The sequence below is a fragment of the Gallinula chloropus genome (assembly GCF_964237585.1).
Source record: "Gallinula chloropus genome assembly, chromosome: Z".
Classification (NCBI taxonomy): domain Eukaryota; kingdom Metazoa; phylum Chordata; class Aves; order Gruiformes; family Rallidae; genus Gallinula; species Gallinula chloropus.
Genome location: NC_140089.1, coordinates 18,820,893 through 18,844,393, shown reverse-complemented (window position 1 = coordinate 18,844,393; position 23,501 = coordinate 18,820,893). Strand labels below are relative to the sequence as shown.

The following is a 23,501-nucleotide window of genomic DNA, read 5'->3' as shown; positions in this document are numbered from 1 at the left end:
GAAGGATTAAGTGTCAATATTTAATAGCATTACTTAGCTGTTTTGCTCTTTATGGACACTGGTTATTGTTCTCCTGAAAAGCAGAATCGTGCACCCAGTACTGAGGTTGGACCTTTTGGGCAGAACAAAACTCAATTCAAGCTTTGTATTTGCTTTATATTAGTGGAATGGCTGCAAATGCTGTGAGTTGTTTACTATCCATCAACTTCATCAATGTATTTGAGAGAACTTTGAAAATACTTCTGGGCATATAGAATGCAATGAGCTGTTGCTGATTTTCTGTTAAAGGTTTTAGTCTTCTGTAAGTCAGATGTGCACTAAATTAACTGGAAATTAAAACATTTTGTTTTCCAAGGTGGTTAAACACGATGGTTCAAAGGGGATTGCACATGTTTACTTGTTTGCTCCAGAGAATTTCCCAGACGTGGACCATAGCATCAATCAACAGATCAAAAATGAAGACTTGTGGAAGCATCAGAAAGATGTTTTCTTGAGTGCTACACCCAGTGAGAGTAGCTTCCCAAAAGTGACAAGTGATGCTGTTTCAGCTCTGCAGTTAACTAGTGGAAAGCTAGAGAAAAGTGTCTCTGAATCAGCCAGAGAACCCAGCAGTGCAGAGTCTGACAATGATATGCCTCCACCTCTACCCTTGTCAAAGGCTGGTGAGCTCATGGATGTTTACGTCTCTCTGGCCTGCCATCCAGGTCACTTTATTATCCAGCCTTGGAAAGAGCTCCATCATCTGGAATCCCTCATGGAAGAAATGATCCTGTACTACAGCAGTGCAGAAGGGAAAACTGTGCCCATTCAGAAAAACAAGCTGTACGCAGCTAAAATTGAAAACCAGTAAGTAGATACTTGAATTACACACAAAGTCATTGAAGGCAAGCTTAGTTCTGCTAAGCTGGGCAAGCCTAGCTCTGCATTGTCTGCACTGATAGTGAGGTGGCAGATGTCCCATGATATCTGGGAGATTAAAGGAGTAAATGAGGTTGCAGTCTCTTTGTGCTTCCAGATTGCAGATGGAAGTGTTGACTTCTGTTCAGATAATACCAGATTCGGGAAGCACGTTGGTTAAGATGCTTTGGTCATGTGTTATTTTTCTGGTGCCTTGGCAGCATGTGGATAAGAATTGAAATTACTCTTGTTTTCTCCCCTTTTAGGTGGTACAGGGTTGTAATAAAGGGAATCCTTACAAATGGGTTTTTGTCAGTGTACGAGCTGGACTATGGTAAACATGAGTTTGTCAACGTGGACAAGGTGCAGCCACTCACAGCTTCATTCAGAAAACTGCCTTTCCAAGCTGTGACAGCTCAGCTTGCAGGTAGGTAGTAAGCTTTTACAGTTTCTTCTTGTTGAAATCTTACATCAGTGGGGATAGCAAATGAACAGAAATTTGAAGGGAACAAAACCAAAGGTTCGTGATGTAATAGTTTTTTGCTAAAGCAAACGCATGCCTGCTTGCAAAAACATGCTTGATGCATGCATATTCATACCAAAGCAGCTCTGCTTTTCTTAATGTAAGTGATGATAGTTCTGTTCTATTATTTACTTTGCAGCACTTTAGTTAAAAGTGAAAAATGTTTAAACTTTTCCAGCACTGTCACAAGTATTTATCATGTAATGTATTTGATGTTGAATATGTAAAGGAGACAGGGAAATCAAAACTAAATGGGTTTTGGATCCTTAAATACAGCCCCATTATGAAATATGAAAGTTATGATGTATCTGTTGATAAGAACTTCTGATTATCCTAATCTACATAAAATTAGGGACTAGGTGCTGAGTTTCTGAAGAAGGTTTTCTATCTTGCCCCTATTGTAATTTAGAGTTCTCCAATTTAGAGTTTTTCCAATTTCCATATTTGGAATCCAGAGTTGCTTGGAATATATTGGTGGTCTCAATCCAACAAAAAAAAAATGCACAAAAAGGGTGGAAACTTTCAACAGACTTAAGTAAAATTAATTTCATTAGGAATATAAGACACACCTGATAGAATTTAAAAAACCAAAACTTGATCTCACCTTCTTGTCTTTCATTTCCAAATTTTTATTTCATTTCTGCATTGGTTTCAGATGTATGCATCTCATCCTCAGTTGCTGCTTTCTGCTGCTGTTTGGTCAGCACCAGTGTTCTAATCCTAGGTTTCCTTGTGTGGATCTGCTTGCCTGTATAGGCTCAGTGTGGCTGTGGGGATTGCTTTAAACTAGTGATGGTGGGTGTGTTGCCAGCAGGCTGGGATCCTCGGAGTGCAGTGCTGAAATGGAGCTGATTTCTAGCTGCTTATGTCTTCTGGGGTAGTACAGGATCCAGCTGTGCAAGCCTGCAAGTCACCCAGTTTTCTTGCTTCACAGAATCCCAAGTAGCTAGTTAAGTTGGCCTCTGAGCCACTTTATATTGTCATAGCAGGCCAGCTGAGCCCAGAAGACCAGTAACTATTGTCTTGCTGTTCTTCCACTTTTTTCCTCATTTTTTTTCCATGTTTATTACCTCTCAGTTTCTGGTCTGTTTCCTTGTAAAATCCCATTTGCTTCCCCATCAGCCTTTCCTAGCATTAATTACCCTTTCATACTGTTGAAAACTGTTCAAAAGCCTGTTTGGATTCTAGCATCACATCCCTTAGCAGGCTTGACTTTGTGGGATTCTGTTCTTAAATAAATAGCAGCAGCTGTGAGGCATTTAGGTGGCATTTCTCTCCATTTCTGCTCTCTGCAGATCTAGTTTGGGACTTGAAGGTTTGGCAGATGTTTCAGTAGCTGTTGCTGCTTTGAGATGAAGATACTTAATCTAAAGCAAGGCCAATGGGACACTTGCTTTCAGCAACGTCAGGCAGAAGACAGATAGTTTATTTTGAAATAATCTTTAGTTTTGTTTTTGTTATGTTCCTCACATGCCTTGATCATCATGGCAGATGATAACGCTTTGAATTACTCAGTGAGTTGGTGCATTTGCCTTGTTATTTCTGCAAACTTGCCCATACCTTTAGGCTTCAAGATATATCAAAAATAAATGTCCAAATCACTGTAATAAATAAGCTTGTTTGTGTGGGAGATGAGTGAGCCTGTATTTTCTTTTTAAAGTGCATTCAGTAGCACTTAGAAGTCTGTTTTCTCTGGTATTTAAACTTACCTGCTTCTGTGTAATCATTCAGACTGGTCTAGTCTATCAGTGACCTTCTGTTCTGCTTTACATTTGTCCTAGGAGTGAAAAGCCAGCAGTGGTCAGAAGAGGCATCGATAATGTTTCGGAATCTTGTAGAGAAGAAACCCTTGGTGGCACAGATACAGTCAGTTAATGAAAGTGCTAACCCTTGGGACCGAAAAATAGTGACTTTGCTAGTGGACACATCTCTTCCAGATACTGACATATGGATTAACGATTTTGTGTCTCAGAGTCTCGTGGAATTTTCAAAAGATGATTAATCACCACTTCTGAAATGTAGCAGCTCAGATTCTTAGCAATAAAATAAGTAACAGGCTTTTGAAGAAAAATATAACTACTGCATGGCCTTGGAGACATGGTGATAAAACTGAAAAATCTGTGTTCTGTGAAAATGGCTTGTTTAACAAGTTTGGGTTCTGTTGACTACACTTGACTCTGAAACTCTGCACTTTGTTTACCACTATAATGCTAGAATGTGTGGGTGGAAGTATTAAAGAAGTTATTTATCAATAAAAAAACGTTTACTTCTGTTGTTGTGATCTTTCCCTAATTTTGGGGGGCTTTCTACCTCAGAGCTATTAAGCTCCTCCCTTTTTCTTTAGCTAGCATTTTTATTACTTGGGAAACATGGATGCAGCCCCCAGTATTTCTGAACTTAGTGTCAGAAACATGTTACTGGTGGGTTTTTTCCTCTTTGTGAACTTTTTAAGTGCTTTGTTTGAGAGACAGCATTTGTGGGGCTTAACTTCTGTAGATGGGGTGCACTTCTGTGTGCTTACTAGTCTGCTTGCTCTTCTTGAGCAATGATACTCCTTTTCTGAATTCTCTGCTCCCCTCCTCATACACCCCTGTTGAGCAGTTGCTAAATTTAAGGCGTTCCTTTCCCTTTTTCCTTGATAACTCATGCTCACGTCTGCTTCTGGGATACTTACAGGGACTGCTGCTCCCTGGAGTCAGAGCAAGCAGTGTCCTGAAAGCACGTGGATTGTTGCCTGAAGTCCTCTGAACACAGTATTTTTGGCCTAATTTAGAGCTTACTTTATTTTTGACCTTGTAAATATTTAGAGGAGGTATAGATATGGTTATACTTACATATATTTCTGCTGTCTAGGTTTGGGTTTGCATGCCTAAGATTGTTAAAGACAGAATTAAAGCTTTACTCAGTGAATGTCAGCAGAAGGGAATTGTGCTGTGTGTTGCTATATAATCATTATAGTAATACACAGGCTGAGCTTAAGAACTTGTGCCAGCACGCTGTCTGTGCAGTCAAGGAGCCTGGACAGAAAGGGAGCCGTGACTTGAAAGGTGCAGTGTGTATGTAACACTAGGGTTGGAGAAAGAAAATGTTCTGAGTAAAGAAGCTGGTTTAGCATGTAAGACTGAACATTTGCACCCTCTCAGTCTATTCTGGAGAAGTCTAGTTCTGGAGAAGCTCTGAGCTAAGCAGCAGGGAGTCCTCTTGGAAATGTGGTGTGTGTCTCTGCTCAGACTGTGCACAGGGTACAACAGGGCCCTTTTGACTAGCACAGGCAGTGATAAACAGCAAATAGCTGGTTAACTCGGTCCTGTCCGTGCTAAGTATGCTGAGGTGAGGGTCTTAAGTGTACTTGAGGGAGGAGTTACAGTAACACCTGAGATACTAATATTTTTCCATATTAATCAATTTCTCCTTCCTCAGCTGCCACTGCAGAGAAGGTGAAGAAGAATGTGAGTGAAGGATTCAGTGTGATGATGAATTGCACTAGGATAAACTTTGATGCAGATGTTTCCTTCTGTGTAGGACTTCTGAGCCTGCAGATCTGAGTGCTGCAGTCATTAGGATGAGACAAACACTTTCCTGAGCCTCTGAAGAGAGTGAGAGTTTTCCTCTGTGTCTTAAGAGCACATGCCACCTTCACCCACCATCTTGCAAACTTGGGCTTTTTCGTTGTAATGGCATTGGGTGTTGTGGTGGAACTGTTGTGAAGTTCTGTCGTGTGAGAGTTGCATCTAAAACAACTACACATGAATTTTCTTGTTCCCCCTCTCAACAGTAGGATAGGGGAGAGAATTGAAAAGGAGGAAAAAACCCACTAAACAAACACACACAAAAATCCCCACCACCAAACAATTCCTGGGTTAAGATAAAGACAGTTTAATAGAATAGAAAAGGGGAAGAATAATGATAGAAGAATATACAGAACAAGTGATGCAGAGCACCATTTCTCAAGCTGGTTCCCAAGCTGCAGTGCCAGACCCCATGGTCCATACATGGAGCATGACATGTATAGAACGAATGTCCTGTTAGTCAGTTCGTGTCACACCCCAGCTTCTAGGGTGCCCCCAGCCTGCTCACTGCTGAGGTGGTACGAGAAGCTGAAAAGTTCTTGGCTGCTTGGCAGTTTCATAACTAAAACCATCCCTGTGCTAACAGCGTGATTCTCATCCTAAATCCAAAACACAGCACTAACCAGTTGCTAGGAAGAAAATTAAGCTCCATCCCAGCCAAAACCAGGACGCGTAAGAGCTGCCCATGCTGTGTTTGCATCCTTTGGGGCTTGGGGATCTGCTGTAAGCCAGCACTTGACGTGCACCTGTGAACTGATGGAGCAGGCATTGGGACTCTGCACTCGTAGCATTGGAGCAAAGAGCCTGTCAGATGTTCAGGGGACTCAGGATGCTTCTTTGAGCTGCTTGCCTGCTCCTGGAGCATGCCTCGTCCTCTCCATGGTGGTTGGTGGCTGCTTCAGAGTCTAAAAAGCCCAGACCAGAAGCAAGGACAGTATTCATATAGCTCCATGCATTTGCACAGCTCAAGACAAGTTCATGTAGGCTGCTTTCTATGTTAGTAAAGCAGAGCAGCAAACCCAAGAGCGGTGTTCTCCATAAGGGATAGCATTGAGCATGCACAACCCAAAGTTACTAACACTGTGTGCAGTCCAGAGGCTGCACTGAGATGTGTTCCTGTCTTAATACCTAGTGCACAGAACTAACCATCTTAAGTGGCTCGATTACTACTCCATTATGCTACAGGTACTTTGCTGTTGCTTTGCTACTTACCTACTCTTGTCTTACGCTGCCTGTGATTCAGCTGCAGAGCTGTGATTTTATACCTGCATGTGTAACTTCTGTACCCCACTGACCAGCCTGTTGGATTCTCTGAGACATTACCTGACCTGGCTGCTTACACTATTGAGTGCCTTTTGTCCCCCGGTGTCCTGGTTTTGCCCCAGCTGAGAGCCGAGCACCACGCAATCCCTTGTTCTTTGAAAGGAAGGCGGGGAGGGGTGTGTGGGGGGGGGTGGAGTTGGCAGGGGGAGGAAGGGAAGGGAAAGAAAAACAAAACAAACCAAAGCCCCGTGGGTTGAGATAAGGATAGTTTACTAGAATAGCAGAAAGAGAAACATAACAAAGATAACGGGACTTTAGAGCAAAAAAATGTATGAGGCTGTTGATACACAATGCGGTTTCTCACTGAACCCACAGCTCAGGCCACACAGCCCAGAGCCGTCCCTGAACCCGACTGTCCCCACAAACCGCACGTCCTGGAGCCGCCTGCTCCTCCCTCCATCAGCCTCCCTTTATACTGAGCATGACATAATTGGCATGGAATACCTCTGCATCCCCTCCTTTCTCATTAGTAGGGAAATATGAAGAACTGAAAAGTCCTTGATTGCTTGGCAACAACTAGAAACATCAGGGTGCTCTCAGCACTGCTCCCATCCCAACTCCCAAACACGGCACTCCACCTGCTGCTGGAAAAGAAATTAACTCCATCCTGACCGAAACCAGGACACCTGGCTTTGAAAAACAGGCAGAAGGTGTTGGCTGTGCCATACTGAGCATTTGAGTTTGATCCACAGGGTAGTTAGTCTGCAGTTCTCTGGGCAGCGTCAGACCTGCCGCTTTCTGTACGTCGCGTGGATCTAAACCTCACCTCCTCAGCAGTCTGTGTTTGGGGATTATTGTGAATGGTTTCTCTGCTTTCAGGAACGCATGGCACCTTGCCAGAGGGGCTTCCACTGCCTGTGTCTGAACTCGAGCAGGTGTCGGAGTTAGTTTTTCACATGATCTTTCCATTCTGACAACGTCCACAGGAATCCTGCATGCTGGTTCTGGGTACTGTCCTACAAGATGTGGACTGATTATAGAGAATCCAGGTGAAAACAAGAACATGAAAGTCTAGGAAACCTGGTTTAAATATAAGGATCTGTATTTGTGGTGGTTTGACCCGGGCTGGAGGTCGGACACTGATCAAAGCTGCTCTGTCACTCCCCTTTCCAGCTGAACAGGGGAGAAAATATATATTGAGGGGCTTAGGAGTCAGGATAAGGGCAGGGAGAGCATTCTGCAATTAGTGTCATGGGCAAAACAGACTCAACACAGAAGAAAGGAAAGAAACTCTAATTTATTACACTACACCACACACCCAGTGACACCAGAGTCAGATAGTGAGAAGTGCAAGCAGGTCTTCAAGCAGCTCCCCCCACCCCTCCCTTAGTAGATTGAACTTCAGTCATGATTTAACTCCCTTCCCCACCAGCTGTCAGGGAGCTGGGGATGGGGGTTTTGGTCAGTTCCTTACAGTTGTTTTCCTCCTCAACAGGGGAGGAGGGCATTCATTCCACACACCCCTCCCCTGCTGCACCGTGGGGTCCCACCCACAGGAGACAGTCCTTCACAAACTTCTCCAACATGAGTCCTTTCCCACAGGGCTTCAGGTCTTCACCAGCTGCCCCAGCGTGGGTCACTGCTATGGGGTACAGTCACAAATCACAAAATGTGTCTCAGTCTCTCAGAACCAGACTGCTCCAACCTGGTCACCCACAGAGTCACAAGCCTTCCCCCCAGCAAACCTGCTCTGGTGTGGGTGTCTCTCTCCATGGGCTGCAGGTCCTGCCAGGGGCTTGCTCCAACACAGGTCACAACATCTTCCGTATGTCTACATCTGCTCCAGCATGGGGCCTCTGCATGAGCTGCAGGTGGGGTCTCAGCTCCCCATCATCTTCCATGCGCTGCAAAGGACAACCTGCTTCACCATGGTCTTCTCCACAGGCTGAAGGGGAATCTCTCCAAGTGCCTGCAGTGCCTCTTCCTCCTCCCCTTCTTCACTGGCCTTGGTGCCTGCACAGTTTCTCACATCTTCTCACTCCCTTCTCTGGTGGCAAAATGCATCCACTTGCTTGTGGGTTTTTTCCCTCTTAAATATGTTACCCCAGGGGCACTACGACTGCCACTGATGAGCGTTGGGTCCAGCCTTGAGCCCAGCTCTCTGTCAGGCCCTGGGGAAGTTTCTGGCTGCTTCTTGCAGAAGCCACCCTGCAGCCCCCACTCCTCCACCAGAACCAGGTCACACAAAGCTCTAACAGTCATTAGTCTGGAATAGGAGAAGGAGAAGAAAGGAGAAGGAACTTTATAAAGTTTTCACTGATAAAAGAATCTGGTTTTTTATGCAGGGGAAACAGGACATGTAAGGGCTTAGATTGCACAAAGGTAAGTTTAGGTTAGGTGTTAGGCAATCTTTCTGAAGAGAGGGGGAGAGCCTGGAAATTCTCTGGAACTCCAGTTTCACTATAAATACCAAGACCTGGTATGATGTGTCTGCAGAAACCCAGCTGATTGACCCTTCAGATGTGGAGATGCAGTGTGTAATTCTTGGGACCTCACCCAAGATAACTTTCTATCTAGTAAAATGGAATGCATCATTGTTCAACATGTTTTATGATCATTGTGAATTTTATAAACTGGAAAACGAGCATTCATTACCTAGGGGAAACAGATGGCACTGTAATAATTAAATAACAAAGCAGATCTCTTACTTTCCCAAGCCTGTGAACGGTAAGCACTTTGAAACCACCTCTTTTTCTGTTTTTCCATCTCAACTGTATTTTGTTAAATTTGCCTGCTTCCATCTCCTCAGGCCATCCTGAGGAAGTCTGTTCCATCAGAGAAATGTGAGAGCCCTCTTTGCCATCCCAAAATACGTTCATATCTCTAAGGTTTCTACTCCTGGACTACTCTTCCCCATTCAGGGAGACTTCTCTTGCAAAGCTCTTTTGCAGCTGTGTTTTCATCACACTCATCCTTTGTTCCCACAGTTGCCTCACATCAGGAAACCTTCAAGGGCCGAGAGTCTCATGCGCTGATTGTGTTAGACAAGAAAAGTGATGAAGAATCGTGCAATGACAGAACCCCTCACTTTAAACCTTCATAGTGTCTGAAGGCTTCCCTCTGAGTCCTTTTGTTCATTGCGGGTATTTTTCAGGCTGGAGGTCTTGAACAGGGGAATGCCCTGCTCTGTGAGGTTAAAGCTTGGCTGGGGCACGAGGAGCTGGTGACCTGAGCTGACATCCTTCAAGCACACCGAGCCACGACCTTGAGAGCTGTTGTGAAGAGCAGCTTAGGAGTAGTTGGAGTTAGTGGTGCAGTGTGTCTTGTGAACAGTGCTGCAAGGTGTGTGACTTACAGCATTCATTACTGTGGCATGTCATGATAGCACCACTGATACACTGAAAACAAATCTTCTGAGAGGCTGGGTTAATGTCTGACCTGGTGGGGACAGGCTCGGTGCTTTCTAAGGGGACTGTAGCACTCACATGGGATGAGCTTTTGGTGCCCCCAGAGCTAAATCCAACAGCAGCCAGATGGGGTTTAAAATAAGTGGTTCGTGTATCTCCATGTGCAAAACCAGTGTGGGCTTTTAGGGAAGCTTGGTTGTGCCAGTGGATCCCTTCCTGAGCTGCATGTGGCTTGCACACTCTTCAGAAAGACAGTTGGGAAGCAGGTGACATAGACATTGGCATCTAGTTTTGTCTGATCTGGTACCTATCAGGCTTCTTCAGCCTGAAGAAATTCAGACATTTGGGTCAATCAGTAGGTGAGCTGGATGCTTCTAAAAGCCTTTTTCACTCCTGACAGCAGCTGGGATGATGCCAATGGCTTGATCCCCAATCCCACTCACCTCTGGGGCATGCATTGAATTAGAGTGTTTCCTTTGTGTGGCCCAGTCATGAGTAATACTTCCATGGCTAGCTGCAGATCTTTCTGCAAATGCCATGGGACACAGAACTTCAACACCAGCCAGGTCAGCTGTATGACAAGCCACCCAAAAAAAAAAAAAGCTAGATACCATCTCAGGGAGACAGGGGACATTTTCAGATGAAGAGCATCACTAGGCCTGGGGAAGTGAGAGGCTGTTCGGATGGACTGCCCTCCTCTGCACTCTTGGATCGGGGCTGCTGGTGGGGGCTGGACAGTGGGGATAAGGAGGAGCTTGGGACTGATACTTTGTGGGAGATTTATTAAAAAAGATTATAGGACAAATCCATGGGGCTTTACTTGAAGGTGAGTTAGGGGAAAGGAGATTTGGCAGCAACATCATTAAACCCTTGACATGAGGTTGGAAGGCATCTCTCCGGGCTGATGGCAGGCTTGGAGCCACTCTAGGTGATTGCTGTCACTGAATATATGAACAGGGAGTAAAGTAAGACACAGAATTAGTAGAGGTTCACTGATAATAGATGGTATTTGTGAGGAACTGCTTTTATACAGTGCCCACACTTGCAGATGCAGGGGTCCAGCGGTGCTGGTAGTGTGGCCACCCCCAGCCTGAGGCTAGGCTGTCATGACTTTCGCCTGGCTGAGACTTGACACCCCCCTGCTCCTCTCATCCCAGGGAAGGAGTTCTAGCTGTGGCCACAGAGCGCTTCACGGTGCCCAGGGTCTCCAGGCACTCAGGCGTGCACCTCTCGCGGGGCTTTCCAAAAGGTGTTTTGCCCAAGCACCCAGCCTGTCACCCTGAAGGAAGTTGCTCCGGGACTAAAGGCAGGCTCCAGCGCGCACCGACCGTTAACAGCAGGGAAGAACCTTGGGCGGCCAGCGCTGTCCGTGCTGCCCCGGGGCTGCCGGCCGCGCAGCCTGCCCCTTCTCCTCAGCGCCCGCCGTGCCCTGGGCACAGACGGTGCATTCGTGTCCTCCCGGCTGCGGGCGGAGGGTAAGGACGGACCCAACCCGAGACCCGCGGCGGGGGGCCGAGCCCGGCACAGCTGTTCGCGGCCGGGAGAAGCAACGGGGCCGGCCCCCGCTGAGTGACGGCCGGGCCGGGGCCGGGGCCGGGGCCGGACCCCCGCCCCCCGCAGCGGCGGAGCCGGCGGGGGCAGGACGCGCCGCCCGGGCTGGGCTCGGCTGGGCTCGGCTCGGCTCACGGGTGCGGTAAGCGGGCGGCGGGATGGCGGGACGGGCCCGGCCCGACCCTTATCTGGGCAGAATGTTTGGCCGGCACCGGGCGGCACCGGCTCGACATAAATAGCGGCCGCCTCCGCGCAGAGTGCGCCCGGTAGCGCGCAGGGGCGGCGGAGCGGGTGCTGGGGCGCACCGCCTCTCCCCCACCCTCTCCCTGCCTGCCGGGAGCCGCTCCCGGGGGATCGCAGCGCTGCGCCCGGGTGCGCGGGGCTGTCGGCGGGGTCTGCGGCAGCCGCTGTGCTTCGGGCCGTGCCCCGCAGCCGGGAGCCCGCGGGGCAGGGGCAGGGCCGGGGGCAGGCGCGGGGCTGGCGGCGCGGGGCGGGTGTCCGCGGCGGGCAGGGGCGCCCCGCGGGTAGGCCGGTGCCGCGGGGCAGCGCCGGGAGCTGCCGGCGGTGCGAGGGCCCCGGTGCCGCGGGGCAGTGCCGGGAGCTGCCGGCGGTGCGAGGGCCCCGCAGCCGCGCGGAGGGGGGCGCGGAGCAGCGCGGGGGGGGGTGGGTGGGTGGGGGTTTCTCGCTGCGGTTGCGTTTGTAATCCCGGGGGCTTTGCTGGGAACTGTTTCTCCGGGGGATGGATCGACAGAAACCCGCACTGCGCTTGTGAGGGAGAAGTAGGTATTAAGGGGAGGGGGTGAGGGGGAGACCCATTGAGTCCTTGTGTGTTCTCCATGCCTGTCCTTTGTCGGGATTGGGTCAGTCGCTGCTTTGCTTGAAAGGTGCTGCCTGTCTCGGAGATAACTTCCCTTCACTCAGCTGACCGCAGCTTCTGCCCCCATTCACATGCCGTCCTGGTGTGTTCATCTGTCTGCGTCTGCTTTTGAAATGGTCCTGGATGGTTTGTAGAGCTGAACCCGTTGCCTGCAGCCCTGTTTCTGGGCCAGCTGCCCTATCCCCAGGCAAAGGCCCTCTATCTAGTTGGTTTACATCTTTCCCATACATGAGTATGGGACCTTGAGCTGGTGGGGTGCTCAGCCTTGGCTGAGGTTATTTTTGAGTGTATAAAATTCCTTCCTCGTGTGTGAGCTGCCAGCTCATGTGAGAGTGAAGAATGCATTCCTCACTTCTTATCAGAGAGACAGGATTTCTACCAAGAGGTGGCACCTTCTCTCAGACAAGCCCATAATACTGGGCAAGCCTTTGAGTGTGCAAGCCTAACTTCAGCTGGGACTGAGCCCTTCAGCTTTTGTCTCCTTAGAAGAAGGAGCTGGGCTGCCCAGAGCCAACTGCCTTTTGCACTGGTGTAGAAGAGTCTGCGCTGGTGTCTCTGGACAGCCTCTGTACCTGTTGCCCTAAAGTATGTGCATTCCAACAAGTACACTGCATCGTATGCTCACCACTGCTCATTTCAAGGGCTCAGCTTCCCTCCTGTCAGGGCTTCCCTCCCCCAGCCCAGCATTGCTTTGTTTTCCTGCCTGACTCATCTTGTTCTTTTCTCCACATATCTCTCCTCCGTGATGGTCTGCTGGCTTGTCTCCAGATAATATGTTTTTTGCATAATATTGAGAATATGTTGTTGCCGCCCCTCCTGCTTGGTGTATTTGGGACAGTCAAACAGATGTGGAGACAGGCTGTTACTGCTGATTTCCTTTGCCCATATTCCACTTTTATTCACCCAAAGGAAAGTTTATCTTTTCAAGAGTTCCTGAATGCTCCTTTTGTAAGAAGCACCTGTCCCCTGTTGCTAGATGTCCCATAGAGTGATGTGCTCTTGAGTGTAATGTTTGCAGGTGAATTGACTTACTTTTTAGCTTCCTGCTTCACTGTTTTCAGGGCACATGGAGTTTTTGTGAAAGTCCAGCACAGCTCAAGGGGAGCAGGCTGAGGTCTGATTCCTGATTTTTCTCCTCTGTGATAGCAAATGGCAGCTCATGAGCTAGGAAAGACTCTGTCTTCACTTCTGTGTTCTTGGTAGGGACAAAATGTTTACTTTGTAAGATGATCAGACTCTTTGAAGAGACAGGAGATAAAAAATGTGCTCCACAGCTCCGTGCTGCTAAATCATCATACGGGTGTTGCCACAGGGCACCGGCATTGCCAGTGGCTCAGCAGTTCCCAAGTCCATCCCCAAGTCACAGCAGCTCTCTCCTCAGCCAGGGAGGCTATGGCTTTGTATAGCCTATATCTAGAAACTGCCCCCACCAAAAAGGAGACCCCCACCTCCTTGGTGCCCTGTCTCAGAGCTGCATCACCCTCCTGGGAGGGAGATCTTTTTACTTGTTCACAGTGAATGAGATAACCACATACAAGAGGCTATCCTGGGTCAGGCCAGAGCCTGCCTAGTGCAGGACAGTCTGGCTGCCAGCAACCAGTAGCGGATGCCCTGGGAGAAGCATGGAAGCAAGGCAAAAGCTGTGCCCCAGAGCTCTGCCCTGTGCCAGCACGGTGCAGTTTAGTAGCTCTCCCAGCTGGAGGTGGTATCTTTGTTTGCTCAGGCCTCAGAGGACTGTGGAGGTCACACCTCTGGTAGATTTCATTCTGTTTCCATGCACAGCGTACAGCTCATTGCTGCTGGAGCAGCACTGGTTTTGCTACCGTGTTCATTAAGAATCAACCTGTCTAGGTCTTAATTAGCTACACCTTAATGACACCTTTCATTTCTGTTTCTTCTGTTTCAACCACACTAGCAGTGGGTTGGAGTTGGGAACGTTAGTGGTGTGTTACTAACAGTTCTCTGTGCCTTTCTCTGGATAGTCTAGCAGGACCTCTGCTTTACAGGACATGACCATCTGCTCTTCAAGGGTCTGAGGCACTGCTCAGGGCAAGACAGGAGCCTTTCTGCTCCTGTTTTCACATGGCATCCATGAGGTGCAGCTGCTCCCTTCAACTAGAGTATGCCAGAGAAGCAGGAGTCCATCCAAGGACTGACCTAAATTCAGGCAAGAAACCCAGGGTCCCTTTTCAGTGGAGATGGTGCTGGCAGCAGTTTCCAAGTGGAAGGGTTCGAGTTACAGAGCAGGAACTGGTGCCTCCTGTCACTAATGACTCAAGTGTGCCCATGTGCTTTTCATAGGCATTGGTAATTAAGCAATTAAGTACATGCCAGGTGCATGAGAGAGCTTCACCCCAAATAGGAGAACACATAACGTGTTTACAAGTGTGTGCCTTAAAAATAGGCAGTGGGGAGGTTCAGCTGGGCTGGATTGTATCTAGGCTTTGGTAGAGTTTGACCCTATTACATGCTGCCTGCTCACTAAACATCTGGAATGTTTTCTGGGTAGCCCTGATAAGTAAGAGCACTTGGTAATTACTGAGTCTCTGCCTTGCAGGCTGTAGGAGTCTTGAGGAAAAGAGGAGGGACAGGAGGCACAGGCAGCTTCCGAGTATTGCGTTAGGATCTGGATGAGCTGAAGGAGAGGGGAAGGTCCAGGAGACTGCAACCTATGTCAGACTTTCCTCAGTGGATGAAGGGAGAGGTCACTTTGGTCCATCACAGTGAGCTTTTCCTAGTGCACACGTGACCTTGGACAGCAAGGGAATTGCTGTGGAGCTGTCAAGTGCAAGGGTGGGAATGTCATCTCCAGCATGAGGATTCCCATTGGAATGAAGCATCATCATCAGTAAGTGTTGACTACAGGGTATTGAACTTCATTACAGTAGGTTTCTGAGTGGTGATGATAACTTCAGGTAGGATTACCTCTTTTGCATGGCTGGCATGTCATTTAGAGAGGCAGAAGTCAGGGTGTGCTGGATAGCCTCCTTCCAGATGTTTCTTTTCAAATATTTTACTAAGGTGAACGTGAATTGCAGCGAGTTTCACGTTAAAAGCTGCTGGCTGTGAGGTTTTATCAAAGCAGAGGAAATCCAGATCTTCCTTGGAGAAGTCTGTTTCCTGAAGGGAGAGCTGATTCCCCATCAGATTTCATTAGGCACGACCCACTTGTCTAGTTGATGACTGCCTTGACTAGGAGGAATTAGGATGCATCCTGAGCTCTGCTTTCTACATCTGACATGACAGAGCTTCTCACTCTCTGGAGCATACCCTCTCTTTTCATTGTCCACTCTTCTCATCCAGGGCATGAATGTACCAGCACTGCCCACCTCTGCTGTGGAAAGGCTGAGGAATGAAGATAGACCTGGTGGGCATGCTTTGCTGAGCACGGCCTGGGACATAACTACCTTGTATGATTTGGAATCATTTAATATGATGCTTGGCTATTCTGCAGGCTGCACAAGAGCTGCTCAGAGGGCAAGAGCTGCAAAGAGAGATACTGTGATGGTCTTCTGGAGGCTGAATGACTCACTGTTCTGCTGCAGAAGCAAGGGACTTAGCCAAGGTGACCTTCAACCATGTCTCAGCTCATGGTGGCTTGAACAGATTGTTTATGGGGAAGGCAGCTAAACCTCCTTGTGCTGAGCCAGAATTCAAACTTGAATCATAGCAGTGAGGACTTGTTTCAGCTCTATAAAGTGAGTGCAGAAAACAAGAAGTTTTTTTAGGGGCCAGCTTGGAATCCAGTTCCCATCCTGTGTAACCTCCTGGCATTCAGAGGAGGAACCTGGATGGCTGGGCAGCCGTTCTGCTGAGAGCTAGTCACACAAAGTTTAGATAGGAAGGGACCTCTGGAAGTTCCTGGTCCAGTGTTGTTCTCTGAGCAGGCCTAGCCCCAGAGCTACATCAGGTTGCCCAGAACGTTCTGCAATTGAGCATTGAATGTCTAAGGATAGAGTTCCCATCTCATCTATGGTCCCTGTCCAAGGGCTGCAAGATTCTTCCATTAAGGAAGTTTTCCCTGCTGTCCAGTTTCGAGTTCTTTGGCCCCAACTTGTTCCCATTGCCCCTTGTCCTTCCCCTGTGCACCTCTGAGGAAACAGAACCCCTGAGAGTTCTGTCTGCCTCAGAGGTTCTGTTTCCTCAGAGGTCTGTGATCTGTTCAAGCCACCATGAGCTCAGACAGGATGGAAGGTCACCTTGGCTAAGTCCCTTGCTTCTGCAGCACAACCCTCAGAGGTTCTGTCTTTTCTAGAAATCCTTCCCTTTAAGCAGCAGATGACTGCAGTTAAATCACACTGCAGCCTTCGCCTTTCCAGGCTGAAGAAGTCCAGTTCTCTCTGATTCTTCTAACATTTTCCGTGTCCCTGGCCTCTGCCCATCCCGTTGGCCCTACACTGGACTTTCTTCAGCTTGTCTAGACTTATCTTCTGCTAAGGCTTAACAATCTGGATGCAGTATCCAGCTGCAGCCTCAGTGGTGCTAAGCAGAGGAGGATACATGCCTCTGTGGTCCTCCTGACTAGATGTTTTCTAGTGCAGCTTGAACTGCTAGTCCAGTGTGCTGTCGATAGCAAGCCTCTCTCAACCCCTCGTACATTCGTGGTGGTGCTGCAGTGTTCAGGCATTGTTACAAAGCTGGCTGAGAAAGTGAGATCAGCCTGAAAATTAATCCATCGAAAATGTGCAGGAGACGATTCCCTTAAAAGGACTGGGTTTAGGGGCTTAGCTTCCCTTCATTTCTGCAAGCCAAGGACCTGATGCTCAGTGAGAACAAAGTATCTTCACTTGAAGTGGGGTGAACATCTCACTGTGAGTACCACAGGTGTAGGGCGTGTGGTCACCTGCAAGGCTGCTGCTGGTTGTGTCTGCCAGGGAAGGGGCCACTGGCGCCAGGTGTGATGTTTTTACCTGTGTGCTGGGAGGAGAGCATTGGTTTTCCAGCACACCTGCATCTGACCAGGGCAGCTAGTGACAGTGATCAAGACTCTGAATGCATAAGGATGTGTGATGGCACTGGGGACAGATCCCAATCCTGTGCTCAGCTCTGCTTTGCTACTGAGTTTTGCAAAATTCTTGTAGTTTCATGTTTTTAGATGTTGTCTCAGAAGGAGCTGACGTGCATCTTTCTCTCTGTTTATACTGGGTCTGGGCCTAATTTGTTCATCCCTTCTTGAAAGCATAGTAAGAGAAGTTCTCCTCCTGGGAACTGATGATGCTGGGGTGCTCAGTGACTGCCCTGGTTTCGGTCAGGATGGAGTTAACTTCATCTGTAGCAGCGGATGGAATGCTGTGTTTGGGAGTTAAAATGAAAGCAGTGCTGATAACACCCTGATGGGTTTAGTTGCTGTCAGACAGTCAAGGACTTTCTCAGCTCTTCATGAGAAAGGAGGGGCAAAGCCAGGACAGGTGCCCAAACTGTCCAAAGAGAGTATTCCATGCCAGTTACGTCCTGCCCAGTATACCGAGGGTATACAACGGCCTGAGTTGTGTGGTTTGTGTGGTTTGGTGAGAAACTGCATCGTGTATCAACAGCTTCATATATTTTTGCTCTAAAGTCCTGTCAGCATTGTTATATTTTATCTTTCTGTTATCTTAGTAAACTATCCTTATCCCAATCCACAGGCCTTTTAGTTTCTTGGTTTTGGGGTTGTTATTTGCCCCTTCCTTTTCCCTTCCCTTGCCTCTCACCCCCCACCTTTCGCCCTTCCCCTGCTCTTTTCCTTTAAGGAACAGGCAGCTGCGTGGATCTTGGCTCTCAGCCGGGGCTAAAACCACAACAGTGACTCAAACAGCAGTTCAGCTGTGAAGTCAGGCTCTTGCTTACCAGTACCCAGGTGTGCTGGGATACAAGCCAGGGGTTCACAGGCTGTCCCATGAGCTGCAGGACCAGCAGAGACTCACTTTTTAGTGGGCGTATGTTCTTCATGCCTACTTCCCCACTATGTCTGCATCAGGTCTACTATATGTAATGGATTCCCCTTATCCAAGTGCCTCTGGTCTGGACCTCCTTGAAAATGCCTTAGCTCTCTCCTTCAGTGAGTCCTCATGGCCAAGAAAACCAGTGGCATCCTGGGATGTATCAAGAGAAGTGTGGCCAGCAGACTGAGGGAGGTTCTCCTTCCCCTCTACTCTGCATTGGTGAGGCCTCACGTGAAAGATTGTGTGCAGTTCTGGGCTCCCTGGTTCAAGAAGGACAGGCAGCTACTGGTAGGGTACAAAGAAGGGCTACAGAGATGATTAGGGGACTAGAACATCTCTCTCATGAAGACAGGCTGAGGGACTTGGGGCTTTGTAGCCTGCAGAAGACTGAGGGGTGAATCTTATCAATACTTACAAAGACTTGAGGGGTGGGTGTCAGGAAGATGGGGTCTGTCTTTTTTCAGTGGTGCCCAGTGACAGGACAAGAGGCAATGGGCACAAAGTTGAATATAAGAAGTTCCACCTAAACATAAGCAGGAATTTCTTTACTGTGAGGGTGGCAGAGCACTGGGACAGACTGCCCAGAGAGGTCGTGGAGTCTCCTTCACGTGGGATATTCAAAACCCGCCTGGATGCTGTCCTGTGCAGCCTGCTCTAGGTGATCCTGCTCTGGCAGGGAGGTTGGACTAGAGCTCCAGAGGTCCCTTCCAACCCCCTATCCTGTCATTCTGTGCTGCAGTCCCTGACAGTCAGCTTAAGGAGATGCCAAGGCCCCATGTTACACATGTACTGATGGACCCTTTGCATGCATGTGCAGCTTGACCAGAAATTAGGGTTTGAGTCCTGTATGAGACTGCATTAGTTAGTGGCCTTAAGCTTTATTAGTGGACTGAGAAACAACATAAAAATAGTAGTCTTAATTTAGGAAACTAATTGGACCTGATTTCATAGAATCACAGAAGGGTTTGGGTTGGAAGTGACCTCAAAGCCCATTTAGTCACAACCCCCTGTCATGGGCAGGGACACCCTCCACTAGCCCAGGTTGCCCAAAGCCCCATCCATCCGGGCCTGGAACACTGCTAGGGAGGGGGCAGCCACGGCTTCTCTGGGCAACCTCTTCTATTAGTGCCTCACCTCCCTTCACAGGGAAGAATTTCTTCCTTATATCTTAAACCAAATTTCCCCTCCTTCAGCTTAAGGCCATTACCCCTTGTCCTGTCACTCCATGCCCTTGGAAACAGTTCTTCCTCAACCCTCCTGTAGCCTCTTCAGGTGCTGGAAGGCTGCTGTAAGGTCTCCCCTGAGCCTTCTCCAGGCTGAACAGGCCCAGCTCTCTCAGACTGAGAGGTTTGCTCCTCCTGTCTGCATGACATGCATCTTGGATTTACACATGAGTGGCTCATGGAGGTGTAAGTGTATGCACAGGAAGTATTTAACTTCTCTTGAGCTCATACTTGAGGTGAATATATAGTTTCTCAAAAAAACCCCACCAGCATTTTTCTTTAAAGTTACACTACAAGTCAAAGAAAGAAGAAATCCTATCAACTACGTAAGGGTTGGTCGACATTAGTTTATTGTTTTTATACTGTAGAAAGGTCTGAACTTTGACTCAGGTTTATGCTTAACCTATGAAAAAAAAAATCTCATAAATCAAACCCTGCATGAGTCCAGTGTGAACTGTTCTGGAGCTGGGTTGTCCTTCATCAGGTTAACTCCTGCCTCCACTGCTGCTTCAGAACAGCTTTCATCCTGAATAGCTGTCTGCCTTCAGACTTGAAAGTTTTTCCAAGAATCATGGATACCCATGCTGGTGATGTTTGTTGACCACCTCCTTAATCCCAGAAACCAAGCCCTTGGTCTGCTTGCTTATTTCAAAGCACTGAAAAAGTTTTCCAGAAGACTTGGGTGGCCTGGGGGCAGGGGACGTTCAGTTCTTCAGCAGTGTCTCTCACCAGCTTCTGCCTTTTGCTGGCAGTTTGGTGTGGCTGGTGGCTTGGGACGCACCAAACCCTGCGGTGTGCTGCAGGCCCTGTGGCCGTGGGATTGGCAGCCGTGTGCTGCAGCCCGCCGTGAAGTGCTGAGATCGGGGTGACATCGGACTGAGAGTTTTATCATCCAGAAGCCTTTGCTGAGGTTAGTTGCGATTCCTCTCCACGTGTGTTTGAAGAGAAAAGGGCTTCCCATAACATCCTGCTGTTCGCATGCACATGGGAGTTTGTGCAGTGACAGGCTGGGCTTCCCAGCACGGGTGTGCGCAAGGCTGCAGCCACGCCGCAGTGCACGGCGCCCAGGGCAAAGCAGTCTCTTTTCTCTGTGACACTTCTGTGTTCTCTTGGAATTCGGCTTGCTTGCTCCCTGTCACTTCACCCACTTCTGCTGCTTCTTTTTCCTGGGGTTGTCAGAGCATTCAGGGATGGTCCTGCAGATCCTGTGGCTCAGCAGTACCTGTGCTGCTCCACAGCCTCTCCCAAGCAGCCTGTTGCAGCCTCAGCCCGTTGCTGCCCTGCTCCTGCCCTCCCTGCGCACCCACCTGAGCAGCACGACCACATCCCTGTGCCTGGTTTCCACCATGGACAGGACACAGAGGTCCCTGGTAGGCCACTTTCCCCAGCTCTTGGCTGGTACCCTGTGCAGGGGTCAGTGCTGGTCTTGGTTTTCAGTGCCCCAGAAATGGCACAGTGCTGGTGTGGAGCAGTGAGAGGAGGATTGGCTGTGTCGTACAGGGTGCTTCTCATTTTCAGTTGTTCTACAGCATCTATTTGTTTGTTCCGTGGTTTTCAGAAGGAAAAGTATTCCACCCTCTCATAATCACAAATGTTCCCCTGTTTTGTTGTGGTTTTGTTTTCCTGCATTCCTGGTGGTAAGCCTTCCCTGTAGGTGACCTGTAGTGTATGTGCATCTCCCATCTGATTTAATTGTTCCCCTTCTGAACCTTTTTATCAATCTTGATGCATACCAACGTGTGTGCTTTTGAGACTTAACCAAATGCAAGTGTTTGGGCTGTCTTCTAATGTGTCTGATGAATACTTAGGACAGTGAGCAATGAGACCCCATATCTTGCTGTCTTGGTTTGGTAGTCAGTGTGTATTTCAATTTTTTTGAGGTCTTAAAGTTGTAATAAGGTGTCAGACCTGTGCAGTGTCTGTATCTTACATTTATATTTTGTTGTGGTGCTTCCTTCACTGATTGAATTAAAAGTCTATTGCTAGATTAATGCAAAATAGCAGGAAACCAAAGCTGTTGTCTTAGGAGGGCATTGAGAACAGATTTGATGGAGCAGATTTGCAGTGAATTAGGGTTAACTCTTTCCTGAGTGTCCAGGAGTGTGTGGATTTAAAAATCTGAGTGTAACAATTGCAGTTGTGTTGGAGGACCTTGTTATTTTTTTGGAGTGCAGGTGTGTGGAGGTCTGACCCTACCATGGGTCAAGGAGAGCTGTTTGTGGAGGTGGGTGTTTCAGCACATTGTAAAATTAAAGCAGTTATGCTTAGGCAGAAGTTACCTGCTCTCTTGGGTTTGGCAATGCAAAGCCCTCTGGCCTTCTACAGCACACGGGCTATCTGCTTTTTCTTCCAACATTCATTAGCAAGACAGGGTGTAAGAGGACTGGGATGTGGAGATAAGGAAGAGCCAGTGAACGTACTTGTCCTGGAGGCTGTGCTGGGGGATGAGATGCTAACCCTGCACAGGTTGTTCAGCGGGCCAGGGAGCAGTACCAAGGGTTCTGCTGCCACAGGCATGGTTCGGCCTCCTGATGTGCTCTCCTTGGGAGCTGCACTTGCTGTTGGCACCATCCAGCTGCACCACGAGGCTGTGAGGCCACTGTCCCCTCCTGGCAGCTCTGCTTGGGGTGTGTAGCAAACACAATTCTCCCTGCGGGGATTTCAGCTGTGTTTCGGCAGGCTCTGCACCTGTCCTCAACCCTCATGGCCCTTGCTATATGCAGTCCTGACTTCACACCACTGCAAGATGCTTTGAAACCTGGAGTCCTTTCCAGAAGCATTGCCTGTGTGCGCTGACATCCAGCATCTGTCCTGCCTTTCGCCTCTCAGCGCTGACAGTCTCTGTCCTTCTGGCAGGAGGTGACAAGGTCAGCCCTGCAGAGCCTGCACTGGGTCCCAGCTGAGACTCTGCTGGCAGGCTACCACTGATTGCTGGGAAGGGGCTGTGACTGCCTCTGTGAGCACTCATCCCCGTGTAGTTAAGATGGAGATTTCCATGCACATGGCAGGTGTGGGTATTTTAAGCTGTTATAGTGAATTTAGCACCCTGGGGTGGGTTATCCTCTACCTTCCTGCCTGCTCTTGGCTCCAGCTCCTTCCACAGCAGTCAAAACTAAAAATTCCATATGAAACACAGACTATTTGTGGTTCAAGCACTTCAATCTAAGGTTGCAGTGGCACAGCACATCTCCAGATCCAGGTCTGGGCTGCTTTTCTAGGATATCCTGCACCAGACTAATAATTGCTCTAATGCAGAAGTGTTTGTTCATGGCTAACTGTGGTAAAGGCTCTGATTTTTCCTATGCTGGCCAGAAGGGCAGCCTTGCTGGGGCTGAGCAGGCTGCTGGCTGGACCACCCACCGCTGTGTGGCTGCAGAGCATCCGTCTCACAGCTCAAGGTGCCTTGTGATGACTGCTGCAGGTGATGGGTAAAGTGCAGGAGTGCTGGGTCTCCACTGCCTCACCCAGCCGAACCCACTGACCCTCACAGCGGGCTTTCACCCTCTTAGCCCCTCTGTGGGAGCCAGGGGGTTTGTTCTCCTATGGAGGAGGCACTCTCTCCTGATGCTCCACCTCCCGAGTGGCGAGTGGCAGGAATGCGAGTGATGCAGGAATTGCCGTCACACCAGTGGGAAACAGAATGTCTGACCAGATGACAGCTCTAAATTTAAGGGCTTGCTGTCAAGCCATTTGTGCATTAATGTGTCCTTTTGTGACCAAGCTAAAGATAATTTTCCTATCTGGAACAGCAGCTGCATTCTAAGTTGTATGAAGAGACTTCTCTGGTAATGAAGAGTGATCATAAGAGCATGACTTGTGCTGAGAGGATGAGCAAAGCTGGAGAGAGGTGGCTCAGGGTAGGGCTTTGATGCGCCACAGAACCTGGAAAGAGAGAGAATAGCAAAGCATTTTTCAAAATGTAGAAAAAGTCACTTAAAGTTATCTAGAATCAATGTTCACCACAAAAATTGAGCCTGAAAAATATAAATATACAGACAGTGTATGGAACAGAAGGAAACTGTCAGCAAAAAAAGCAGAGTTGGATATACTCTTGTGTGTTGTAGTAAACATAATTTTAATCCACCTGCATATTTTAAATAAGTTGACCTTTGTAGAAGGTCTGCTACAGCCTTTCAGAGCTGGCAGAGGTCCAGTTACATGCATGTGACTCTGTATGGCATTTTATATTGGGAGACATGGGACAAACCCCTGGGTGAGCAGGGATTATCCGGATAGGTCATTTAGTACATTACTCCCACTTCTCTTCTGG

The 23,501-nt window shown here is 48.5% G+C and overlaps 2 protein-coding genes across 4 annotated transcripts in view; both read left to right on the top strand.

Annotated features, from left to right (window-relative positions):
• TDRD7 (tudor domain containing 7) overlaps positions 1-3,684 on the top strand; it is a 49,496-nt gene extending 45,812 nt beyond the window's left edge. The window contains exons 15-17 of the mRNA XM_084277883.1: positions 356-846; positions 1,164-1,324; positions 3,202-3,684. Coding sequence (XP_084134009.1) covers positions 356-846; positions 1,164-1,324; positions 3,202-3,422 — 873 coding nt within the window. The 3' untranslated portion in view covers positions 3,423-3,684. The remainder of the gene's footprint in view (positions 1-355; positions 847-1,163; positions 1,325-3,201) is intronic.
• Positions 3,685-11,219: 7,535 nt separating this feature from the next.
• Positions 11,220-23,501, top strand: part of TMOD1 (tropomodulin 1) — a 32,912-nt gene continuing 20,630 nt past the window's right edge. Inside the window, exon 1 of one of the 3 annotated variants that reach the window (XM_084278173.1) lies at positions 11,220-11,352. The gene's annotated coding sequence lies outside the window, so the exon portion shown is untranslated. Of the gene's footprint in view, positions 11,353-11,936; positions 11,994-23,501 lie in introns of those variants that run through there. The other 2 variants (XM_084278175.1, XM_084278174.1) reach the window with 2 other exon arrangements.